The sequence below is a fragment of the Dysidea avara genome, chromosome 1 (assembly GCF_963678975.1).
Source record: "Dysidea avara chromosome 1, odDysAvar1.4, whole genome shotgun sequence".
Taxonomy (NCBI): domain Eukaryota; kingdom Metazoa; phylum Porifera; class Demospongiae; order Dictyoceratida; family Dysideidae; genus Dysidea; species Dysidea avara.
In genome coordinates this window covers 22,872,715-22,894,432 of record NC_089272.1, presented here as the reverse complement: position 1 = coordinate 22,894,432, position 21,718 = coordinate 22,872,715, and the positions used below count along the sequence as shown (strand labels likewise).

General features: G+C 35.8%; 1 protein-coding gene across 1 annotated transcript; it reads right to left on the bottom strand.

Moving 5' to 3' along the window:
- Nucleotides 1-266: 266 nt before the first annotated feature.
- LOC136259676 (uncharacterized) lies at nt 267-21,707 on the bottom strand. Its single transcript, XM_066053181.1, has 9 exons — nt 21,590-21,707; nt 13,658-14,375; nt 12,653-12,935; nt 9,443-11,535; nt 7,687-7,705; nt 6,886-7,206; nt 4,244-4,275; nt 4,058-4,136; nt 267-517 (listed from the first exon to the last, which is right to left on the bottom strand). The coding sequence occupies exons 2-9, from the start codon at nt 14,357-14,359 to the stop codon at nt 471-473; spliced, it is 3,576 nt and encodes a 1,191-aa protein (XP_065909253.1). The 5' UTR covers nt 14,360-14,375; nt 21,590-21,707; the 3' UTR covers nt 267-470.
- Between the last annotated feature and the right edge of the window lie 11 nt (nt 21,708-21,718).

The following is a 21,718-nucleotide window of genomic DNA, read 5'->3' as shown; positions in this document are numbered from 1 at the left end:
TCTCTTATCAGTGCAACACTAGTACTACATGTATGTACATATCTGTGATTATAACTTACTATTCCATGCAGTTACACTGTACCATACTTGACTAAATATGGTGTACTGTATGGATGCAATCTGTATTGTTTTTATACAAAATTGTTGAATTTCTGAATTGGACACACACACAATTAATTCGTGGCATATACTCCTATAGGAAGAGTTACTATCCCTGTTATCTATATCCACCAGCTGGTTATTATAGTAATTGATAAACACTTTATAATAATATAGAGAGGAAATAGTTACTCTACATTAGTTTCTTTTAAAATCAATAAAAATTGTTTTATAAATGTACCACTGTATGTAGTGCATGCATACAATGCACGTCAAAGTACTATCCTATACAAATGTCATCAGTATACAAATCCTTACAATGCACCCCGTATTAGTTCACATGTGCTAAATTTGCTTGTATTCAGTTCCTTTCATTGGTCAGTAACACTCTTTTCTGATTTGTATGGAAAGACATTTCCTTTGCAAAACAAAAAAGTCACATTGTCATACAGTTTGGCAGTACTGTATAGTAGGGATCATGGAGGTTTGGGCTTTCTTACCCATGCCAACAATATCACCCACAAACCGGCAGCCTCGCTATTCCTTCTTAACAGCTTGGCAATATTGGTTAAGAATAATCAAGCCCATACACCCCCAAACTCTTCTAACAAGATTCTATGAAATTATTGGTGAGCCTTAGCGAGCCTCCTCCTGCATGGTAGTGTTTGCTTCAACTGTACGTCTGACTGGTCCAACTGTTCCCTAATGTTTTACATAATGAACACGGAAAGCTTCACACTAAGGCTTTCCCATGCTGCTGTTTAATTTTCTGCTAATTTACTGACTACCTAAGTAACTGATGCAAGCATAACTTGACTATGGATAAGGCTACAGGCTTGATTTCTTTCCCTCTTTGATCTCACTTCATCCCGAGACATGTTTTTTTTTGCCAACCTACAATACATTCATCATGGATCTACCATTGTGCTTCTTAGTGTCCCATTTCTTTATCCACTACCTCTAAATGTAGTAATTCACAACACTGCTTTGGTGCTTTAGCATAACTGGATTGATTGCAGAGGTGCTTCTTGGCATTTTGTATACTGTTCTTTGTTCTGTAAAAGAACTGCTTTCTCATGATATCACCTGTATCGCAAGCACTAAATCAAAAGTGGTGATAGGGTAATCATAGAAATAATAAAGTAAAGGGAGGTCATTTTATTTGCACCTACAGTTATACTTAGTACAATATTAGGAATTTTAAGTTCGGTTAGGGATCATAGAAAAAGTAGGGAAACAAGGGAGGTCACCTACACCTGTAGATATCTGCAGGTGTAGGTGACCTCCCTTGTTCCCCTACTTTTTTTCTGTGATCCCTAAAATTCCTCATTTTTCCTTATACTTGCCGGTTTGATTACATTTTTAATATTTTGACTGGTGAACCCATGCATACCGCATCAAAAGAAAGAATGGTGCCAGAGGTTAATGTTTCATTTGTCTAATGTATGCCTCAGCTATCAATTACTGACTCGAAAGTGAAGTGGCCAGTACGCTTCTATGTTCATCCTGTTATACAGTGCTACAAACAAAGAACAGTGCCTCTGCAATCAATCCAGCTACCATGAAAAATACGGACTATTTGTGCCCCAACTATCAATTACTAGCTGACTCGAAAGTGAAGTGGTCACTATGCTTCGCTTTCACCTATTTCAGCCAGTTATGCAGTGTTATGAATGAAGACGCCTCTGCAATCAATCCAGTTACCATTTTACATACTGCAGTATGCCAAAAAGCACATCTAGGGATGAAGCAATGTCAAACAGTAAAAATGAAACCTGTAGCCTTATATACGTAGCTTACCCGTTATCGAGTTACTCTTGTCTGAAGGCATCAGGCAAGAAGTTAGTCAGTAGAAAATTCTCTACTGAAATTAGGGTGATCCTGAAGGCAAGTTTGAAATTGGTTATACCTAACCAATACTGCCAAGGTACCAGGATGGTATTGTGAAGCTGGTTTTTGGGTGATATTTTTGGCCAGAAAAACCCAAACTTCCTAATATACAGATAGGAACGGAGCAGAAGTTAGCGTGACAGCTAGGAGTTCAGTGAGGCATTTCTCGGATATTTGCCGCCGATAACGTTTTGAGGACAGTCACTGAAGGTGTCTAGAGAGCTCTCCGGGTAAAAAGACCGGATGAGTGCTGTAGCTTAGAGTCTTGGAGCAAGATTGCCAGGATATCAGATGTGGAACCGAGACACATGGCAATTGGGAAGAAGACCAGTTGGTCTCGTCGGATCGCAGGAGAACCAGGAGCTGTATGAGTGGAGGGAGGGAGAGAGACAAGAGTAGCTAGAGGACATGGCCTTTGTAATTGGTGTAGCCATGTAAGTAGACGACTGTGAAGGGATAGCAGTCGGACTAGCGTCTGGGAGGGACGTTGAGAGGTTCTGCTGTCAAGCATTTAGTCTGTGGTGCCTGCTAGTGCTTGTTGATCATTTAGTGTATAATGTCAAGAGATGGATTGTGAACTGTATGGTGTGAGCAAGGACTGGAATGGAAGTACTATCATTTATTGGAGATGTACTAGGGTGAAGGATGTAGAGAATGATTGTGAACTTAAGAAGAGTGATGATGCATTCATGTGTTAAATGAAATAGTCAAGCTTAAAGGTCCAAGCTTCTATAGGGAAGGAGTTACAGTATGTAGCATAGCTGTGTATAGTGTGTACTTGTACGCATGCGTGTAGTGTATTTGGGATGCATCAATAAGAATAGTATAAGGAAGAACCACGTGGTGTAAGGTTCCAGCCCTTGCGCTGTAACGGGGTACCCCAGCCTGTTACATGTGCTATATGATATAAATAGACATTTAATCCCTACTTCAATGTGCATATATTATTGACAGGCCGTATTACCTAACACCTAAGTAGAAATTAAATGTTCACCACAGGTGTAGATGATCTCCCTTGTTGATTTCTATGACCCCTAGTTCCCTAATGTCTAATATTTCTTTCATGTGTGCGTGTGTATGTGTGTGAGTGTGTGTGTGTATATAATGTATATGTGCGTGTGTGTGTGTGTGTGTGCGTGTGTGTGTGTGTGTGTGTGTGTGTGTGTGTGTGTGTGTGTGTGTGTGTGTGTGTGTGTGTGCATAGCAACCAAACAAATGAATCTGCACATTGGCATTAACATAATTGCAGCCATATAGCTGTCACTTTTGATTTCATGAGAGTCACACTCTTTCTCACAGTTTGGATATTTAGGTGATGGATATCTTTTGTACCTTTAATAGTGATGTGTGACATGTATTATATACTAGTTAAAGCACTGTACATAAAATATATCACGAGAGTGTGGGCAATTAAGAGACAAATATAGCGCAAGGCAAAGTTGAACGCTATATTTGGCTTGAGAGTGTTATACTGCTCGTAGTGTATGAGTATGCACAACTTTACTAATGTATAAATCTGGAGATGTAGTCAAAAAGTTAATCAGCAAATAATACAGCTTTTCATGACCTGGAATGCCACAGTGACAGTGAAAAAAAAACTTGCAATTAGCAGAAGGTTAATTTGTAGCAGTCAATGCTGATTGCCGCATACTTTGAGGTCTGCGTAAATAAAAAAAACTAGATTCCACAGAAATGTGTTGGAAGTGTTTGAGGTTGCTCTGAAGGCGGGCTTAGGTTTGATGATTATGTATGTTTATACCCAATACTGCCACCTGCCATGAAGGAAAAGTGAGATTGACTTTTGAGTGATTTTTCTTTGGCAGGACAAACCTTAATTATTACTATTCATTGCTACTACACTACAATAATATCGCCATAAGCAAAACAATTTTAGGGTGGGTTTGTAAATACAAAAACAGTGAATAACTTTTTAAAAGTTAGGGTTAAAAGGTGATGTTAAAATAGTCTGTTTATAAAGGCAATAAAAATTATAGTCAATGACATCATTGCAGCCATTCTTGACTAGCATTTCTTGTTTCACACAAGTACACACTTTTATAATACATACCTGCAGGTTGAGAAGTACTGTGAGAATAGCTTGGAGTTAAGTCACTGCCAGTAAATGCTCCAGCTGGTAGTGAAATAGACTGCATATATGTACACACAAAATAACGTTAAAAAATGTGGACAACATAATATTATATGTGGTACATAAATTAGGTCACTGCCTATAAGAGTTGATCAAGTGTATTACCTTTTGGAACTGTGATGCACTCTGTCTATCACCTGCAAAAGTTGCAAAAAGAACAACACTCATACTGTTATGTTACGTATGTAATATAATATGTGTGCGTGCGTGTGTGTGTGTGTGTGTGTGTGTGTGTGTGTGTGTGTGTGTGTGTGTGTGTGTGTGTAGTGGCCTCTCCTATAGTGTAACCTCCAAATATGGCTTAGGTGTATTCCTGACCTCAGTAATGAGGCCACTTCATTACTAACCTCACCACATTATTGAACTTTTTTACCTCACCTCATTATTGTATTTAAGAATAGATAATACCATAAGTAGCCCTATTAATGCCGCACTGTACATAATTAATACACATGCATATTATTAACGACAATGGAAAAACAAAATTATTATTTAAAGTTGCTATAGTTGATTAAAACAGTGCCAAGTGAATGTGAACATGAATACTTTTACTATAGGCATTATGAGAATGTAGTAAAGTGTTTAGTGCAATACATAAATTAAACCAGTTCAGAGAATTTATATAAACACAAAGGAGTATATTTATGTTAATTCCAGCACTTAGTACTATACAATTTCTTCAGCCAAAGTTCTACAAATATCTTAGTGTTTCTTGTCAATGACACTTTCCCTTACAATGTGAACAACATTAATATTTACCAGTAGATTGTCAGTATGATTTTGCAGTTTGTTAAATAAACTCAAAGGCAAAAGTATTTGTGACATTTACATTTTGAATCCAAACCAGCATAGAGGTCACGTTCATGCCCTACTACAAAGTTCTTTGGATTACAACAATTGGTAGTGTGTTGTGCAGCCAAAATGTCAGCACACCACACAGTGAGTAAACTGAGTATATTGACAAATAATACAGCATTTTCACACATACATAGCTCCATGGCCCCTTCTCCAAAGCACATCATTTTTGCATTATAGGTGTCCCCCAGGTAGGGTAGGCTACACAGAAAATTAGATTAAATCCATACCAGCCATTTGTGATCAAAACTTTGATTTAATTTCTTCTTAAGCCGTAGGGGCCACTAGGGGGTCTACAGTGGCTTCAAGTTCTTTTTGCACACTTTACAAAAATTGTAAATATGCAACACGATTGCCGCAAACTTCTGTACAAATGAAGAATGTATAAAACTTTCTGAGTTTGTTGTGAACCTAGAAAGTTATATCCACAGAGTTATAAATGTAAAAAGATTGAACTCTTCTCAGGGTAAACCAAGCATGAGAATGACTTGAAAATCAATTCACATTATAGGCTGACTATTGTACATCTACATGTGGTAGTACTTTTTGATGGTTTGAAAAACAATGGAGGTACAGCTATGAAGCAAAAACTAAGCAAGTATAAAATTGTGGGATCGGGATACTCTAGTAGAGCAGTCACCGCGGGATAAAAAAAAAGATGCACAAGAAAAGTTGAAAAATTTGCCACGGTTAGAACCAGGGACCTCCATACCTAACATCCACATACTTAACCACTGCTATTTTGGCTACTTTATAAATAAATATTCTAACATTTACAATTTCATAGATCTACCAATGGAAATTCTAGGTTGCTCTAGAACATACTATGTGCTTTCTATTAGAAGTCCTCAAAAACACATTTGTGCTCTTCAGTAATCATCATTGTATCTATAGTAAAAACAAACCCCAAAGTCTGTCATAGGCTTATTAATGCCTTATAAGATACAAAAAGAAGTGAAATCTACACAAAACAGCCAAGCTATGAAAAATGGTGCAGGCTGTATAAGAGCTTACATGAAAAGTTGTGAAATCAAAGCTTGCATGAAAAGTTGTGAAATCAAAGCTTGCATGAAAAGTTGTGAAATCAAAGGTGGCAGCCAAGAAATGGATGCAATGATGTTAATTTTAATAATGGCTGTAGCTATGCACTATTAAAATTTATTCATTAACATCATTGCAGACATTTCTTGGCCACCACCTTTTTCACAACTTTTTCACCTAAATTTAAAATACAAAATGAAGTGAATCTATGTAAAAACAGCCAAGCTGTATAAAAGGGTGCGGCCTTCAAAAAGTCGTAAAAAAAAGTTGTGAAATGAATTTATTATCATCAACATCATTGCAGCCATTTCATGACTGCCACCTTTGATTTCACAACTTTCTTCACCCAGACTTTTTCTTATTCTTATTCTTATTAGTACTTTATAGTGACCAGCACTGAAGGTCTGACAGCAACATGTGCTGCAGCCTTAGGATTACCTAACCTAATAGGAACTGGAGATTTAATGATTACTTAACTTAGCTAACAATAAGGTGAAACAGAAAAGGGCCAAAAAAAGGAAATAAATCCCACCTACCCCAGGATTCGAACTGCAGGCCACCCAATGTCTAGTCGAACGCCACACTCAGTCTCCTCCAGGATGGATGGATTTTCTTCCTTTAAACCTAAGTATTTATTCTTGTTAGTACTTTACAGTATCCAGCACTGAAGGTCTGACAACAACATGTGCTACAGCCTTTAACCTGATACAGCTTGGTTGTTTTTGTGTGGATAATTCTAAGCAACTACACTGTCTACATTCATCCACATAAAATAAGTCTTGTGTGAGACTCATAATTATTATATTTAAATGTTCCTGGCCTATGACAGAGAGTGTCTTATATTACCATACCTTCAGATGAATTAGCTTCTAAAGATAACTCCATCTCACTAGCTAGCATTTGATCTGTAATGGTGCCATGTACCTTCATTATATCAAGCATTACATAAAAGCTGTCAGTAAATCCAGCTTTCAGATGCCGTGCAATATAATCCAGTAATTTCATAATCTTCTCTGAGTCTTGATTACATGATCTGATATCAGATGCATCACCAATAGTGATAACTCTCTCTGCTATGAAGTGTGGTATTAGTGTGTTGACATTAAGAATGCTTGTTAGTCTGGCATAATTGTCTGTAAATACCATTTCTTCTGGACATTCTTTCAACCGTTCTATGGTATATTAATATTGCACATGATGACATAAATGATTATTTCACTATAACTTGCATGGATTTTACAGCTTAATCAAAGAACATTGGCCACCTGAAGTAGTGGCCTGCGCACAAACTTGCAGTTGTGTCACTAGCTAGCTACCAGAAACTGTAAAAGCATTTTTTGCATCTTTCATTCATGAAATTTCAGCAACAATCAATGTTGATACATGTACATTTTCAGGAAGCTGTCATCACTCATGAAATTTGTGAAAATTTTGTCCCTTCCTATTGCTATGATATATTTACAGCACAGTTTCCTTGATGATTGAGATTGATATTTAATTACTGTATTTGCTATAATTTCATTTTTGTATCAATAAGAAGGTGTTACAGGCTTTTTGTCTTCTTTCCTTCATTAAATACTACACATTGTGTACATAATTAAGTTAAATTTTATGTACATGTTAACATGTATGCATGTATGTATTCTACTTACCCAAAAATTTTCTTTGGTCCTACAAAATAAGAAAGAAAACAAAGTTTATATACATACGTAATCTACAGGAGAAATGACTTTTAACCAATATTCTGATATATAAGTGATACTACATATCCTGATAAACAGAGCCGATCTGGCATGGTGACATAGATATTTCCTCTAGCAATTTACATTCTAATTTCAGTTGTAACTGGAGTGACAGTATAGTTGAAATTACATAAACAGGTATTGCTATAGGATATTACTAGGGTACAAATGCCATTAAACTTGTGTTTATGTATATCTGCATCTGCTGCTTGTTCTCGATCCAATACCAATACATGAAAACAAGGCCAATATAGTTAATAACTGATAGTAAATCCAATTATTGGTGTACCTCTATTCTACAGTACATGAATTAATCCTATAGTTGGTTCATATTCACCTGAGCCCTCATTTTTGTTAATAACTCTTGTTACATGAGTCAGCTGTCCAAGTACTTAATAATACTGTGAAGTCCTTTAAATGCTGGAATTGTTTATCAAAAAAGCATTTTGATATAGGCAAGTAAAAGTGAGTTATGATATACATTTAGAATAGACAATTCAAATGCGCAAACATGTTTATATACAACATAAGCCATGTGTACAAAACCATTGGGAGTGAATTATATATCACTGAGGGCTCAGGTGAACTTGAACTGACTATATATGAGTACCCTGCTTACTACAAGACAGCAGCTACATTATAATATTACAAGTAGAAAGAATGCTAAATTCTAATAGAGATCAAATAATATAGTAGTGAAACCACAGAGAGATCGCCTACACCTGAAGATATACTAGTGGACATTTAATGCCTAATTCAGTCCCATTACTGAATACATGCTTTTGTGTTCCCTAATTGAATTTAAAATTCCTAATTTTTCCTTCTACTTATTAATTGTAACATTATAAATAAAGTGAACTCTCGCATACTGCATCAAAAGAAAGAATAGTGCCAGACTTATTGTTTTCATCTGAATGGATCCCCAACTATTAATTACTGAAAAAGTGAAGTAGTCATTGCACTTTGTTTTCAGCTATCTTCAGCAATTACACAGCATTACAAACAAAGAACACTATGAGAAGTATCTCTGCAATCAATTCGTTACTACAGAATACTTGGACGATTCTCATTACAAACGTAGGGAAGCTATCATGCACTACAGTGAATTGACACCTTGAGCTGTCAGCAAAGAGAAATGGGACACAAAAGAGGACAAAGGTAAATTCATGATGCGAGCATGTGTATTGTACATTCTGTGGTATGCCAAAAGACACCTGTCAGGTTGAAGTGATGTCAAACAGTGAAAAAATCAATCCTATAGCCTTTGAGTTATGCTTGTCTGAAGGCATCAGTGAATCAGTCAGTCAGTAAAAAAATTCCACTGAATAAAAGAATTAAATTTCATAGCAACCTATTTTGGAAGTGTTTCAAGTTGCACTACCTTAAAGGCACTTTAAGCTTTGTCATAACCTAATAAATACACTGTGAAGGTATTGTGAGTTATTTTCTGATCAATATTTTATTTTTTTTGTGAGAAAGCTGCAAACTTCCATGATCCCTAACATATGTTATAGTATACATCACACTACAAATATAAGATATGCACTTCCCATGCACACACAGCTACTAACATATTTAAAAAGTAATTCCCTGATTGCAGTGATGGAAAGCTCATAATATGTAGTAATGACAGCCAACGATATACATATTATGTTCTTACTCTTACCATGGGTTCCTGATACCACTGCTTGTGCAATTCAAGATCAATATATCCGTGCTCATTACAGTGTATTCTTGAAGGAACAGACTTATTTCCAGTCATTTGCTCAACATCTAAAAACATGATTGGCTTTAAGCAAGATTTATTATTGCAAAAGAATCCATATTTCAAGCATGGAGCTGAAAATACTTCAAGTAATGCATCAGTAACAGATTTCTGCACTTCATAATGAATTGAAATATTGTCACAAGATTCACTCCTCCTTACATGAATTTCTAAATAGGAAACTTTATCATTGAAAACAATATAATAGCCAGAAGTAGTACAAAATACTACCATGTTAATAAAAATGCACCTGTGTCCATACAGTGAGTCACGAAGCTCCCACTTGCCATAGTTCTCTTGAATCAACTGAACTATAAGGCAACTGAAAATGCCTCGTGGGAAGATTCCAGATTCATACTGCATAGCCAGTGCAGTACCTTCAATAGAATTACAGTTTAAAAAGTCATCATCTTCCTGCTTGTATGAGTCTAGTGCTGTAAGCATCAGATAATCACCACTGTCATGTTTTGGATAAGGCGTGGCTATTTTTAATTTCTTTAGTAGCTCAAAGAAATATTCAAGTTTAATCCCTTCAAGAGATTGAATATTAATCTCCTGCATTAAATTTCTGCTCAGTACTCCTCTAGATTTAAATATTTCTAAATCTTTATGGTCTACGATCTTGTTATCAAAAGAACAGCGAACTACATTGGTTAAATTTGTAAACAGCCACTGGATACTGGAAATTACATAGTTATTCATACCGTCAACATCATGGAAGTACAACAAAACCCCAAACTTGTGGTGGAATTGTAAAGCAGCTTTAGTTTGTTTCTCAATATCTTCTTTACTGAGATGTGGCATTATACTGCCATACATGTTTAATACATCAGGAAACGTTGCATAACATCTACTTTCTTTAGTGCACATTTGTCGTATTTCTAACTCTAGTATAATCCAAGCAATAGGAACTTCATATACTGCTTTGTTGTCAATCGTTTCCTTGACCTTACAACGAATGTCACTTGCTATAGATTTCTGTGAGTCATCTTCTTTTCCAGCAGTGGTATTGTCAACTGGAAATAATATACCCTCACGGTTCCAAATACTAATGTTATCATTGGGTTCCAACTGTTGAATTAATTTCTTTACTTCCTCATTTATTTTATCAACATCTTCTAATCTAACTTTGTCAAGATGTGTTCCTACAAAACAAAGGCCTGGTTTACTACTCCTGGTTTTCTCTGAGAAAGTCACAGCTGGAAGTAATGTGTCTGCAAGAACGGAATCTTTTAGTAGTGCTACAAGGCACCTTATCAGATCTTTGTTGGTATAATTCAAATAGTAAGGCTCATAAGATTTTTTTCCTTTGTTGTAATGACGCACTAGAACTCTATCATCAAGTCCAGTGACACAGTTTAATATATTCATGACAACAAATGTAACAGTAGCTGAAGTATTAACAGCTGGTAACATGTTTATGAACTGCGGTTGACCACCAGTGTCCAGTAAAGTGAGGATATCCCATATAGGTGAAGGCTTTTCAAAATCTTCGGTGAAAGTAGGGGATAAAGCATACAAATGTTTTTCAACATCACTACTATGATCAACATGACGTTTGATGTTCAATGTTGATGGAATAGATGGTGAGCACTCAACCTGAACTGACTCACGATCAGCATCAGCATCATCATCATTTTCTACAGTAAAGTCAATTTGCTCAACTGTGTTTTGCCTGTGCTCTTTTTTAATGGGAATAAAATTAGACACAAGGTTGTGATGAAGTCGCAATTTCAGCTGCTTAATTTCTTTTGTTAAATTAAGATCAGTCCATTTCATACCTTGAAGGCTAGCCTTTTTAAACAACATAATTTGTTGAATATTTCCAACTCCTGTGCTATGGGGCTCAGAAATAAATCTTTCATTTTTCAACAACCGAACAAAACTGGTTTTCCCAACACCAGATGCTCCACAAAATAAAATTTTGGCATGCCGTATTTTCATAGTACTGTCCATTTCCTTGGCTTCTTGAATCAGCTGTTTTATTTGAGCATCTGTGTATACAAAATAGTAGAAGTACACAAAAAATGGAATTTTCAATTAGAGTATAGGACCATAGCACATCAATAAAAAGTACTGAAACAAGCTGGAGTAGTGCACGATATTAAAAACAATAGGAAGTGTTACATCATTACTGTGCTCTTTTTATGTAATCTTGAGCACAGTAGAGATATAACACTTCTTATTGTTTTGTGATTTAATATCATGCACTACTCCAGCTTGTTTCAGTACTTTTATTATGTGCTATGGTCCCTACTCTAGTTGAAAATTCCAATTTATTGTGTATTTATTTGTTAACTTTTGTAAAGCAAAATTATTGTAACAGGTGAACCCACACATACTACATCAAAAGAAATAGCGCCGTGTGCCCCAGCTATCAATTATCATCTGAAAAGTGAAGTATCCATTACACTTCATTGTCAGCTATGTTCAACCCGTTACACAGCATTACAAATCAAAAAAACACCTCTGCAATCAAAGTAGCCACTATGAAAAATACAGACGATTTCCGTTACAAAGGGAAGCCATCACATGCTACCGCCAAATCAACACCTTTTGCTGTCAGCCAAGATGATTGGGAGGACACTGGTAAGTCCATGAAGAATGCATTGTATGTACTGCGATATGCCAAAAAGCACATCTAGGGCTGAAGCGACATTGAACAGTGAAAAAATTAAGCCCGTAGCCTTAACTGTAAACTAGTTACACTTGTCTGAAGGCATCAGTCACAGTCAGTAGGTCAAGATCAGTCAGGCAATCAGTCAGTCAGTAGAAAATTCTGTTTAATAATTTTTCCGTTTAATAATTAAAAAATAGAATTCTATAGCAACTTGTTGATAGCATTTCGGGTTGATCTGAAAGCTAGCTTGTTTGGGCTTAGTTTTACCTAACCAATACTGCCTCATTGTCATCAGGGAAAATTGAAGCTAGTTTTCGGGTGATGTTTTTTGTGGGCCACACCTATACCTTTGTGGTCTCTACTATAACAGTACTATCATACTGTATGATGCACACAGTACATACAAGATTATATTCTATTTCAGCTACATGTATATAGCTATGTATGCTCATAATGTATAGTATAATAAATATGTCGAGTACATCACATACCTTCAACAAATTCAAAATGTTTTATACCATCTTCATCTTTATGCTGTTTTTTGATACAATCATAGCATACTTTGTAGGTTCCTTTAGAAATATTTTTGTATCCATATGTGCCAAACTCTTGTTTTTCTGTTGATTCATCAAGTTTTATTGACCAATCTGAGCCCGCCCATAATGAGTTGGGGAATTTCGATGGTTGTAAGCATTCCAAAACAGCACAAACTGAATGCTCACAGCAATCCAACAAATATATTGCCAATCGATATATTGGATATTGCTTTATTACCTATACATAAACACAATATGCATCAATCAGTCAATGATTATATATGACCTTTTCATTCATGTACATATGATTGTATGCTATCTATTAATATTGCCATGCAAAGATATACAGTAGTGTATGCAAGGTGGTGGAAGTTGGATGAATAGAAATACTCATTCAAAAAAGTGGGAGGAAGGTATGCCTCCAGACTTCCTGAAATTTTACTTTATACATATATACTTATAACCATACTGTAACATTTGCAACTGCAAGACAATTTTAGAATTGCTATGTACTAACTTCTAGAGATTGGAGATAGATTTCAACATGCATGCATACAATGACCACAAAGCTCACTCAATAAATTACAGTCAAAATTGTTATATGCCAAATTCTACTTATTATAGTCAAAAATCTTTTAGATAGACCACACTTCACATACTGAACTATGAATCTGGTAATGGACTTTGACATTCTCAATACATTATTAAACTTCCTGTATGTTATTTACCTGATAATGACTGATCAGTTTTCTTACCAAGAAGGAATATTGTATTGGTATGCTACAATATTGTAAACGGACATGTTGTAGCAAAGAGTGACGGGTCTAATTTTAATCTATTCATGTGATTAACTATACTATATTGGCATGCCGTTCTTGTTGACTAATAGTATCACAGTAACTTGTTTGTTTTAGTGTTATCACAAGTAAGCATTGCAAACAATTACATACTTCACTATACCTTTCTATCTACACTTGTTGGAAAAGCAGTAGTTACACTAACATGTAATCCATGCTCATTACCAAATTGTCTTAGATGGTGCCAAAGATTTTTTACACTTCTACTTCTGTCATGATACCACTTTCCTTCTATAAAGAACATTAGTTTTCCTGACTTTTTGCTAATAACTGTTTCACGTGGTACATTATTTTTTAGAATAGGAAACACATTCATTTTGCATGGATCATCGGTGTCATCCAAAAAATGATTTTGCAATTCCAAAAAGTCTCTGACTGATTTTATTACGGAACAGTAGACATGTTCACCATAATCCATAAGTTTCTCTGCTTTCAAAAAATCTTTATCTGTAGATAGGCAATAATAGGCTCTTCTTACACGAGGTTTCAACTTGTTTACAATAAACATGATTATTTGTGTTACTATATCTATAGTTTTCTGGCGTGCCAATGTAAATGGAGAAATAGGAAGAGCTGTACACAGCTGCTGGTTGAAATACTCAGGAATTTTAAAGCTACTGCTTGGAATTTTGGGAACAACAAATATCACGTGAAAGTACTTTTTCAAAAACCAGCACTGTAAAATAGACTGTATGTCATTCTGTTTGTACTTAAGACTTCCATAATCAATAATTACAATGTTGCGAATGTCTTCTCGCCCATCCAGAGAATGTAGAGGACAGAGGATTTCAAGTGTGTTTTCCATAAACTTTGATTGTATCCTGCAATATAGAGAATAGTGAGTGGTGCATTTGTGCTATGCAGGTTTCACAGTTATATCAAATACCAACTAGCATAGTTATTTGTGTACATAACACAATCCACATTAACCAAAAGAACTTACACTGTATACATTGTAAATTGGTAATCTATGTAACTTGCATCTGTTGAATAAACTTAAAATTTGGTATTGGTTCACTGATGTGTAATTGAGCGACATACTGGGAAACATGCACTTGTTCACAGCACTCATGAAAAATTTACTATCATTTCAGTTTTCATATACATCTTTTCAGTATACTTTTCCACATAGCTACAGCTGCTCTATTTGCTAAGCTGTTATACACATATAAAAACATTTGATCATTTCCTCTAAATACATGTATTACCATGCCATGTATGGCATCATCATGAACCACACTAGTGGCTCATAATAGTGGTTCATAATACAGGTCGCCTATGTTGTTTTTTTTGCCAAAATCCTAATAGAACACACACCTAAACACCAGCTCCTCCAACCACAAAAGAAGCCTTAAAAGGTAATTTGGAAGAAGTACATGTCCACTGGAAAATATGAAGGTAAAAGGAACCAAGAAAAGCACTTTTTAAAATAACTGAAATATGCCATCTTGTTCATCTCTCTTGTTATTTTTTCCACAGGGCTGCACTTGTGCAGCTATGTGATCACAGTAAGTCAAGTAGGCAGTGGTACACAACAACATTGTTGCTCTGGTATGAACTTAATATACTGTGGTTAAATATAAGTAATGATATAGGGTTTCCAAATGAATGTGTAAACAAGCGTTAATCGGATGGCTGCAGGTTCGAGGCTACCCAGGTCCAGTCATGGATTTTTTCTCCTTTCTCCACCTTTTCAAACATACTTTCTGTAACAACTTTAAACAGGCTGTAGGACCAGGTGTCCTACAGACCTTCAGCACTTGTGCTGTAAAGTCTTAATAAATAAAAATAAATAAATAAAATAAACATGAATAGATTGGATACTTATTAATCAAGAAACACGTTGGTTACCCTTGAAGAGACTTACAGTAGTCAGAAGATCAAACTACATTAAGAAGTAAATATGGATGTTATCATTGTAAAATTCATTTTATAAAGGTCATGGATGTAAAGAAAGACATGTTATGTAGTTTTATCCCCAAAAAGTACTCACATTTTGCTCTATGATAAACCAGAAGCTATATTGCTGACCACAGCATGTTATACACTGCCTATAGTCAAAGCTGTATAGTACAAAGTACATTCAATAGTAAGGAAACAATATATTGCTCTGATAAAATTCATTAACTACTTATATAACAGCTATAATAACTGTACATGATGACTAACTTGATATAGATGTTTAGTACTGTGTAATATCAAGCACCACCAGCACCTCTTATTATCATGTTAGCTATCCATAAATGGATTTATAAAAAGTAAATAGAATAGTGTAAAAGAATAATTTTAAAAATTAAAACATGGAGATTTGAGATTGCTGAAAAAAAGTAAAGAAACAAGAGTCAAACAAACCAGGTGTTAAACACGGAGATCTCTATTTGGACTCATCTAAACATTAATATAATATATAGTCGGTACTTATATTATCTGCCTTGAGAAACTACTGCTTTTTCCTTAGTCTCCATTGAGTCCAAATAGAGATCTCTCTGTGTTTAACATGCTGGCTTGTTTGACTATCTTGTTTCTTTACCTTTTCCAGCAATCCCTATTCCCATGTATTTTTTAAAATTATTTTTACACTAGTAGCTATAGAAGTCAGGGCTATAAAGGGGTTAGTTGTGGCTGTTGTGTTGCATCAGAGAGGTAATACCATCATGTGCATATGGATAAGTACAAGGTGTGAATATATAGGTGTGAATAATTAAGAAACATTCTGTAAATTAACCAATACCATCTAATAGTAATTTGTTAATTGCAAAATTACATTTGTGACTTGGGAAGAGCTAATTAACAAGTTTCATGCATTGATTAACTGTAGTTGTAAAAGTTGCATACAAGTAACACATTTCCTAAGCATGTTAAATAACAGGCAGAAAATTGTGAAGACCACTACAATTGAAAATGGTATTCGAATATTTGAATAGTCACCGAATACTCGAACAATAGAATATTCGTTTGAGCCCTAATCCAATTCTTTCTCCACTACTGTCATTCGAAAGTAGCACACTTACTTGACTTTTCAACAGATGTGAAATAGACAGTATATAGCTGAAAATGAAGTGTAATATCTACTTCATTTTTTGGTAATTGATAGTCAGGGCATACATTCAATCGTAATGCTGGTTTGATTGCAGCAGCACTTCTGGTACTATTCTTCATTGTATATATAGTGGTTGGGAACATAGCTGGAACTAAGCAGAATGACCACATGGCTTTTCAGCAATTGCATGCATTCAGTCATTGTGTGTGGTGTCATTCTTTTCTTTGATTTGGTATGTATTGATTTACCAGTCACGAATGAACCATATAAATAAACAAAACAATTGTAAGGAAAAAATTAGAAGTGTTACATAGTAAGAATCATATAAATAAAAAGCAATGAAACAAAGGAGGTCATTTGCACCTGCAGCTATACTAGTGAACATGTAATCCCTATATACTTCGAATTCAGTCATGGGTACAATATATTGACAGGCTACATATGACTGAAGTAGATATTAACTTTCTACTAGTATAGTTGCAGGTGTAGATGACCTCCCTTGTTTCATTGATCCTTATTCAAATGTAATATTTTGTATTATATACAAAAAACTAAACTTTAAATTTTAGTAGGGATCATAAAAATTAAAACAATGAACCAAGGGAGGTCACCTGCACCTGCAGCTACTGTACACTAGTGGACAATTCGGGGGTTACTATTCAGTGGACTGGACTACTGGACTGGAACACTGGACTGGACTACTGGACTGACATATTTTTGATTTTTGCACATTCTATGGTTGGATTTATGGAGTCTTGCCAGTAAGTACCCTTAGGGCACCTGCAGCCCACTTCTAAATGCTGAAGACGAACAATGGAATATGCGAAAACTGTCTCTTATCTTGATAATTTTGCTACTGTTCATTATACCACTATACAACACTTATTTCTTACCCTGGTGTGTAGTAATGCTGCAGGCAGTGCAGGGAATTGATTATGACAGCAATAGTTAATCAGCAATTAACTAGCCAGTAGACGGTATCCTTTGAATTATATCCTTAGAGCAAGCTTGAGGAGCAAGCAAGCCAGTCTCGCTGCCAGACTTCTGTCTCAGTGCAGGGGCTTATCAATTAAAGATTATAAGTGCCCATACTGAAAAATTTCTAATTGGTATTAAAGCCCCTGCCCTGAACTAGAGGCAAGTCTAGAGGTCTGGCCATGCTGGCAAGACTAGCTTGCTCCTCAAGCTTGCTCTAAGGATATATCTTGAAAGATATTGTCTACTGGCTAGTTGATTGCTAGTTAACTATTGCTGTCACATTCAATTACTACACACCACGGTAAGGAATAAGTGTTGTTTAGTGGCATAATAAACAGTAGCGAAAATATTAAGAGACAGTTTTCGCATATTCTACTGTTCGTCTTCAGCATTTAGAAGTGGGCTGCAGGTGCCCTAAGGGTGATTACTAGCAAGACTCCGTAAATTCAACCATAGAATGTGCAAAAACCAAAAATACGTCAGTCCAGTAGTCCAGTCCAGTGTTCCAGTCCAGTAGTCCAGTCCACTGAATAGTAACCCCCGGACAATTCAAAGTATAGGGGTTAAATTTTCACGAGTATAGCTGCAGGTTTAGGTGAGTTTCCTTGTTGTCAGTGCTTTTTATTTCTATGATCCCTACTAGAGTTTAAAATTCCTAAGTTGCTTTTTGGTGCATCAGGGTTCTTCCTCTGTAATCAATCCAGTTATACGTAATTTATAAATTATTTCCATTTAGTCAGCATGCACATTGAATGATTTCCATGTAATAAAAACTATACAATGATGTGGTATAGGGATTTTAACATGTTTTAAATCCACAGAATGCTATGTTCTGCCTGTTACACAGCATTACAAACAAGTATGAGAAGTGCCTCCAAAATCAATCCACTGAATTCAGAAATTATGGAAGGTTTTCACACTGAAGCCATGTTGCATTACCGTGAATCAACACCTGTGTGGTAGTGGAGAAAGAAATGAAACACAAAAAGGTCCATAAACTTAATTATTAGTTTCTCATCCTCCTGTACTCAAAATAGCAGTGTGGGAGGGTGGATTTTTATTTTATTTTTTACTAACTAGATAGCTGAATTAGCTAGCTAAAAATACAATTTTCTTAGACTGCTCTAGCAAGGTACTAACTATAAAAGGTGGCCTCCCTTAGCCACCAGGGGTGCAAAAAATCCTTGATGAGGCAAGAAAAACAGCAATGTGGGCAGGGATGAGAAACTAATGATTAAGTTTATGTGGCACTGTAGCTGCTGTGGTTGGTGAAAAGGCACATCTCAGGCTTGAACAGTGAAGAAATCAAACCTGTAGCCTTTAGCTAAGCATGGTTGAGTTACGCTTGGCTGGAGACATTAGTCAGGCAGTCAGTCAGGCAGGTATAGGAAGTCACTTAGAAAGTTCATTTACATAATTTTTTTAAAAACATAGAAACTTGTTGGAAGGTTTTAAGGTTGCTCAGAAGGCATTTTTTGGGCTTAATTTGCCTAACCAATAAATAGTGAAGCTGGTGTTTTAATGATTTTTTGACAGCTAATCAAAGTGCTGGAATTAGAAATTTGTCAAATGCTGGATAGCATTTAATTATTATGTAATAAGCAAGGTTTTTGGTGGTTTTTTGTCATAGTCTTGTGTAAAATAGCTACAGAGTTTTAAAACAGATATTCCCTGAAGTTTGAATTGAAATTTGAATTGAAATGTGGTACGTATTTGCTGAAAATTGTGGGTTGAAATGTGGGTACATTCAATAACTTTGCTCCCACTTAATTTGTACAAATTTTACATAGCAAGACAGAATGCATAAAAGCAAGAGTTTATAACAACTCTTGATAAAAGTCGTTGATCATAAGTTGAGCATACTTATTGAAATTCAAAAGCTTTACCACAACACAAGCAATAGTTACAGTGGTAACAAATTTCTTATTTGCACTTTTGCATAAGGTGTGAATATATAGGTGTGAATAATTATAGAAACAAACTATTAATTAACCACTTCAACCTAATATTGCTGTGTTAATTGTGACTTTCATCAAAAACTAACACAACAACAACACATGGCTCAAAATAGAAAATAACTGCTATTACGAGTGGAGCAATATGTAACTGAAAGTCATATAATCAATGCAACAATGCACTCACAGACAATGGTGTTTAGGTGGGGAGACATCAATGTATCAATGTAATTGCTAAACACTTCTATTCACATGCACACGCACACGCGCGCGCACACACACACACACACTCAAGCACACACACTCAAAACTCAGAGCCGTACATGCAAGAGCATATCAACTAGCAGTTAATGGCTATACAAATGATGCCCTCACACCAGGGGATATCAATCATGTAGTTATCATGACAAACATACTGTATGCACAGTGAAAGGCAAGTCCATTGTTTCAGCATGTAAAAGTATATTGGAGAGACTCAGAGGGTGAGGCTATATCCCATAAATGTGCTTTAGTGATGTCACTGCTTTCTGGCTGGAGACCCACAAGGAAAAATTAGGAATCACCGTAATAAAATTTAATAGTAGTGAAACAAGGTGGTTGCTCATACCTGAACTACTAGTGAATATTTAATCCTTACTTCAGTCTATACCCATGACTAAATTAAGGTTTAAATGTCCACTAGTATTGTATCTTCGGGTGGAGGTAACCTCCATTGTTTCACTACTTTTTATTTCTATGATCCTTAATTGAACTTAAATTGCTTAATCATTCCTTGTACATACTTGTTTGTTTATTATTTGTAACATTATAAAGACTATATGTGAACCCGTGCATACTGCATTAGAAGAAAGAATTACACTAGACTTATTGCTTTCATCCCAACTATATAGCCATCAATTACTGAAATAGTATATAAAGTGGCCATTATGCTTCATTTGCAACTATGTACAGTGAAACCTCACTTAGTGTCCACCTCATTAATAAGGCCACCTTGTTATAGTGGCCAGGTCCAGAAAGTCCAGATGCATCTTCCATACTATTCCATTGATTAAATTTTCGTTAATAGGGCCACCTCATTAATAAGGCCAGTGGCCACATACTACAGGACCAAACTGGTAAACTAACACAATATTCCCTTAATAAAGGGGCCAGCTGAACAGACAGTCAACATATCACTGCAAAAGTTGCTGCTCCTGAGTACCTGCCAAAAGCTATGCCAATAGTTTTAGCAACGTGCTTCATGCTTTTAGCAGCTGCCTTGATCAAGTAATGAATAATCCTATCTGTGAAACCTGCAGTATGTGTATATAGCTGTTACAGCAACTATAGCCAGGTGTTGATCTGTTGAAAACCTTGGTTTCACTGTAACTATGTTCAGCCTGTTTCACAGCATTAGCTATAAGTGAAGAACACTAAATGAGAAAGACCACTCTGATCAATCCAGTCACTACAGAAAATTCATATGGATGATTTTTGCTACAAATGTAGCTAAGTCATTATTATGAATTGACACCTTGAACTGTCAGTGAAGATAAATGGGACACAAAGGAAGACAAAAGTAAGCCGGTCTATGAAGCATGCATTGTAGCTATGTACTGCAGTATGCCAAAGGCACCTGTTGGGCTGGAGCAACGTTGAACAGTGAAAAAATCAAGCCTGTAGCCTAGCTGTCATTGAGTTTGATTGTCTGAAGGCGTCAGTCAGTCAGTATGTAGATACCAATTTTGTAGCAATCTATTGGAAGCATTTTGGGTCACACTGAAGGCGCTTCTCACCATAGTCACCAATATTGGCAATTGTGAGGCTGGTTTCTAGTCAAATTTTTTTTGTACAAACCCTAATATACACTGGCTTGCAAAGCTTTTGCAAAGAAGGTCAGTAAAGCCTGCAGAAAGTCAGAACCTTGAAATAAAAACTATTAGGAATATTATAATGACTTACAGCTGGCATTTGCAGTTAGGAGCCACACTGGCAATTAAGTATCAATTCGATGTTGGAGAAATTAACACCATATACTACCATAGCTTCGACCATAGCTAAGTGAGATGCTTACACAACTTACGTTAATAGAAAGTATCGGCGGTCTTGCTCCGCAGTAACGGCGGCTGCTCCACTACTTTTCTCCAAGCGGCCTTTTTGTGCAATGTCATTAATAATGACAATAAACAATAAACAATGAAACTCCTCCCTC

What these genes read in the sequence shown, in the direction of transcription:
- LOC136259676 (XM_066053181.1), bottom strand. Translation starts at nt 14,359, where the DNA reads ATGGAAAACACACTTGAAATCCTCTGTCCTCTACATTCTCTGGATGGG. An exon ending in CAACAAGTGTAGATAGAAAG is followed by an intron (nt 12,936 to 13,657) that starts GTATAGTGAAGT and finishes GTTTATGTATAG; the next exon opens with GTAATAAAGCAATATCCAAT. An exon ending in AGAAGCTAATTCATCTGAAG is followed by an intron (nt 4,276 to 6,885) that starts GTATGGTAATAT and finishes CAACTTTTGCAG; the next exon opens with GTGATAGACAGAGTGCATCA.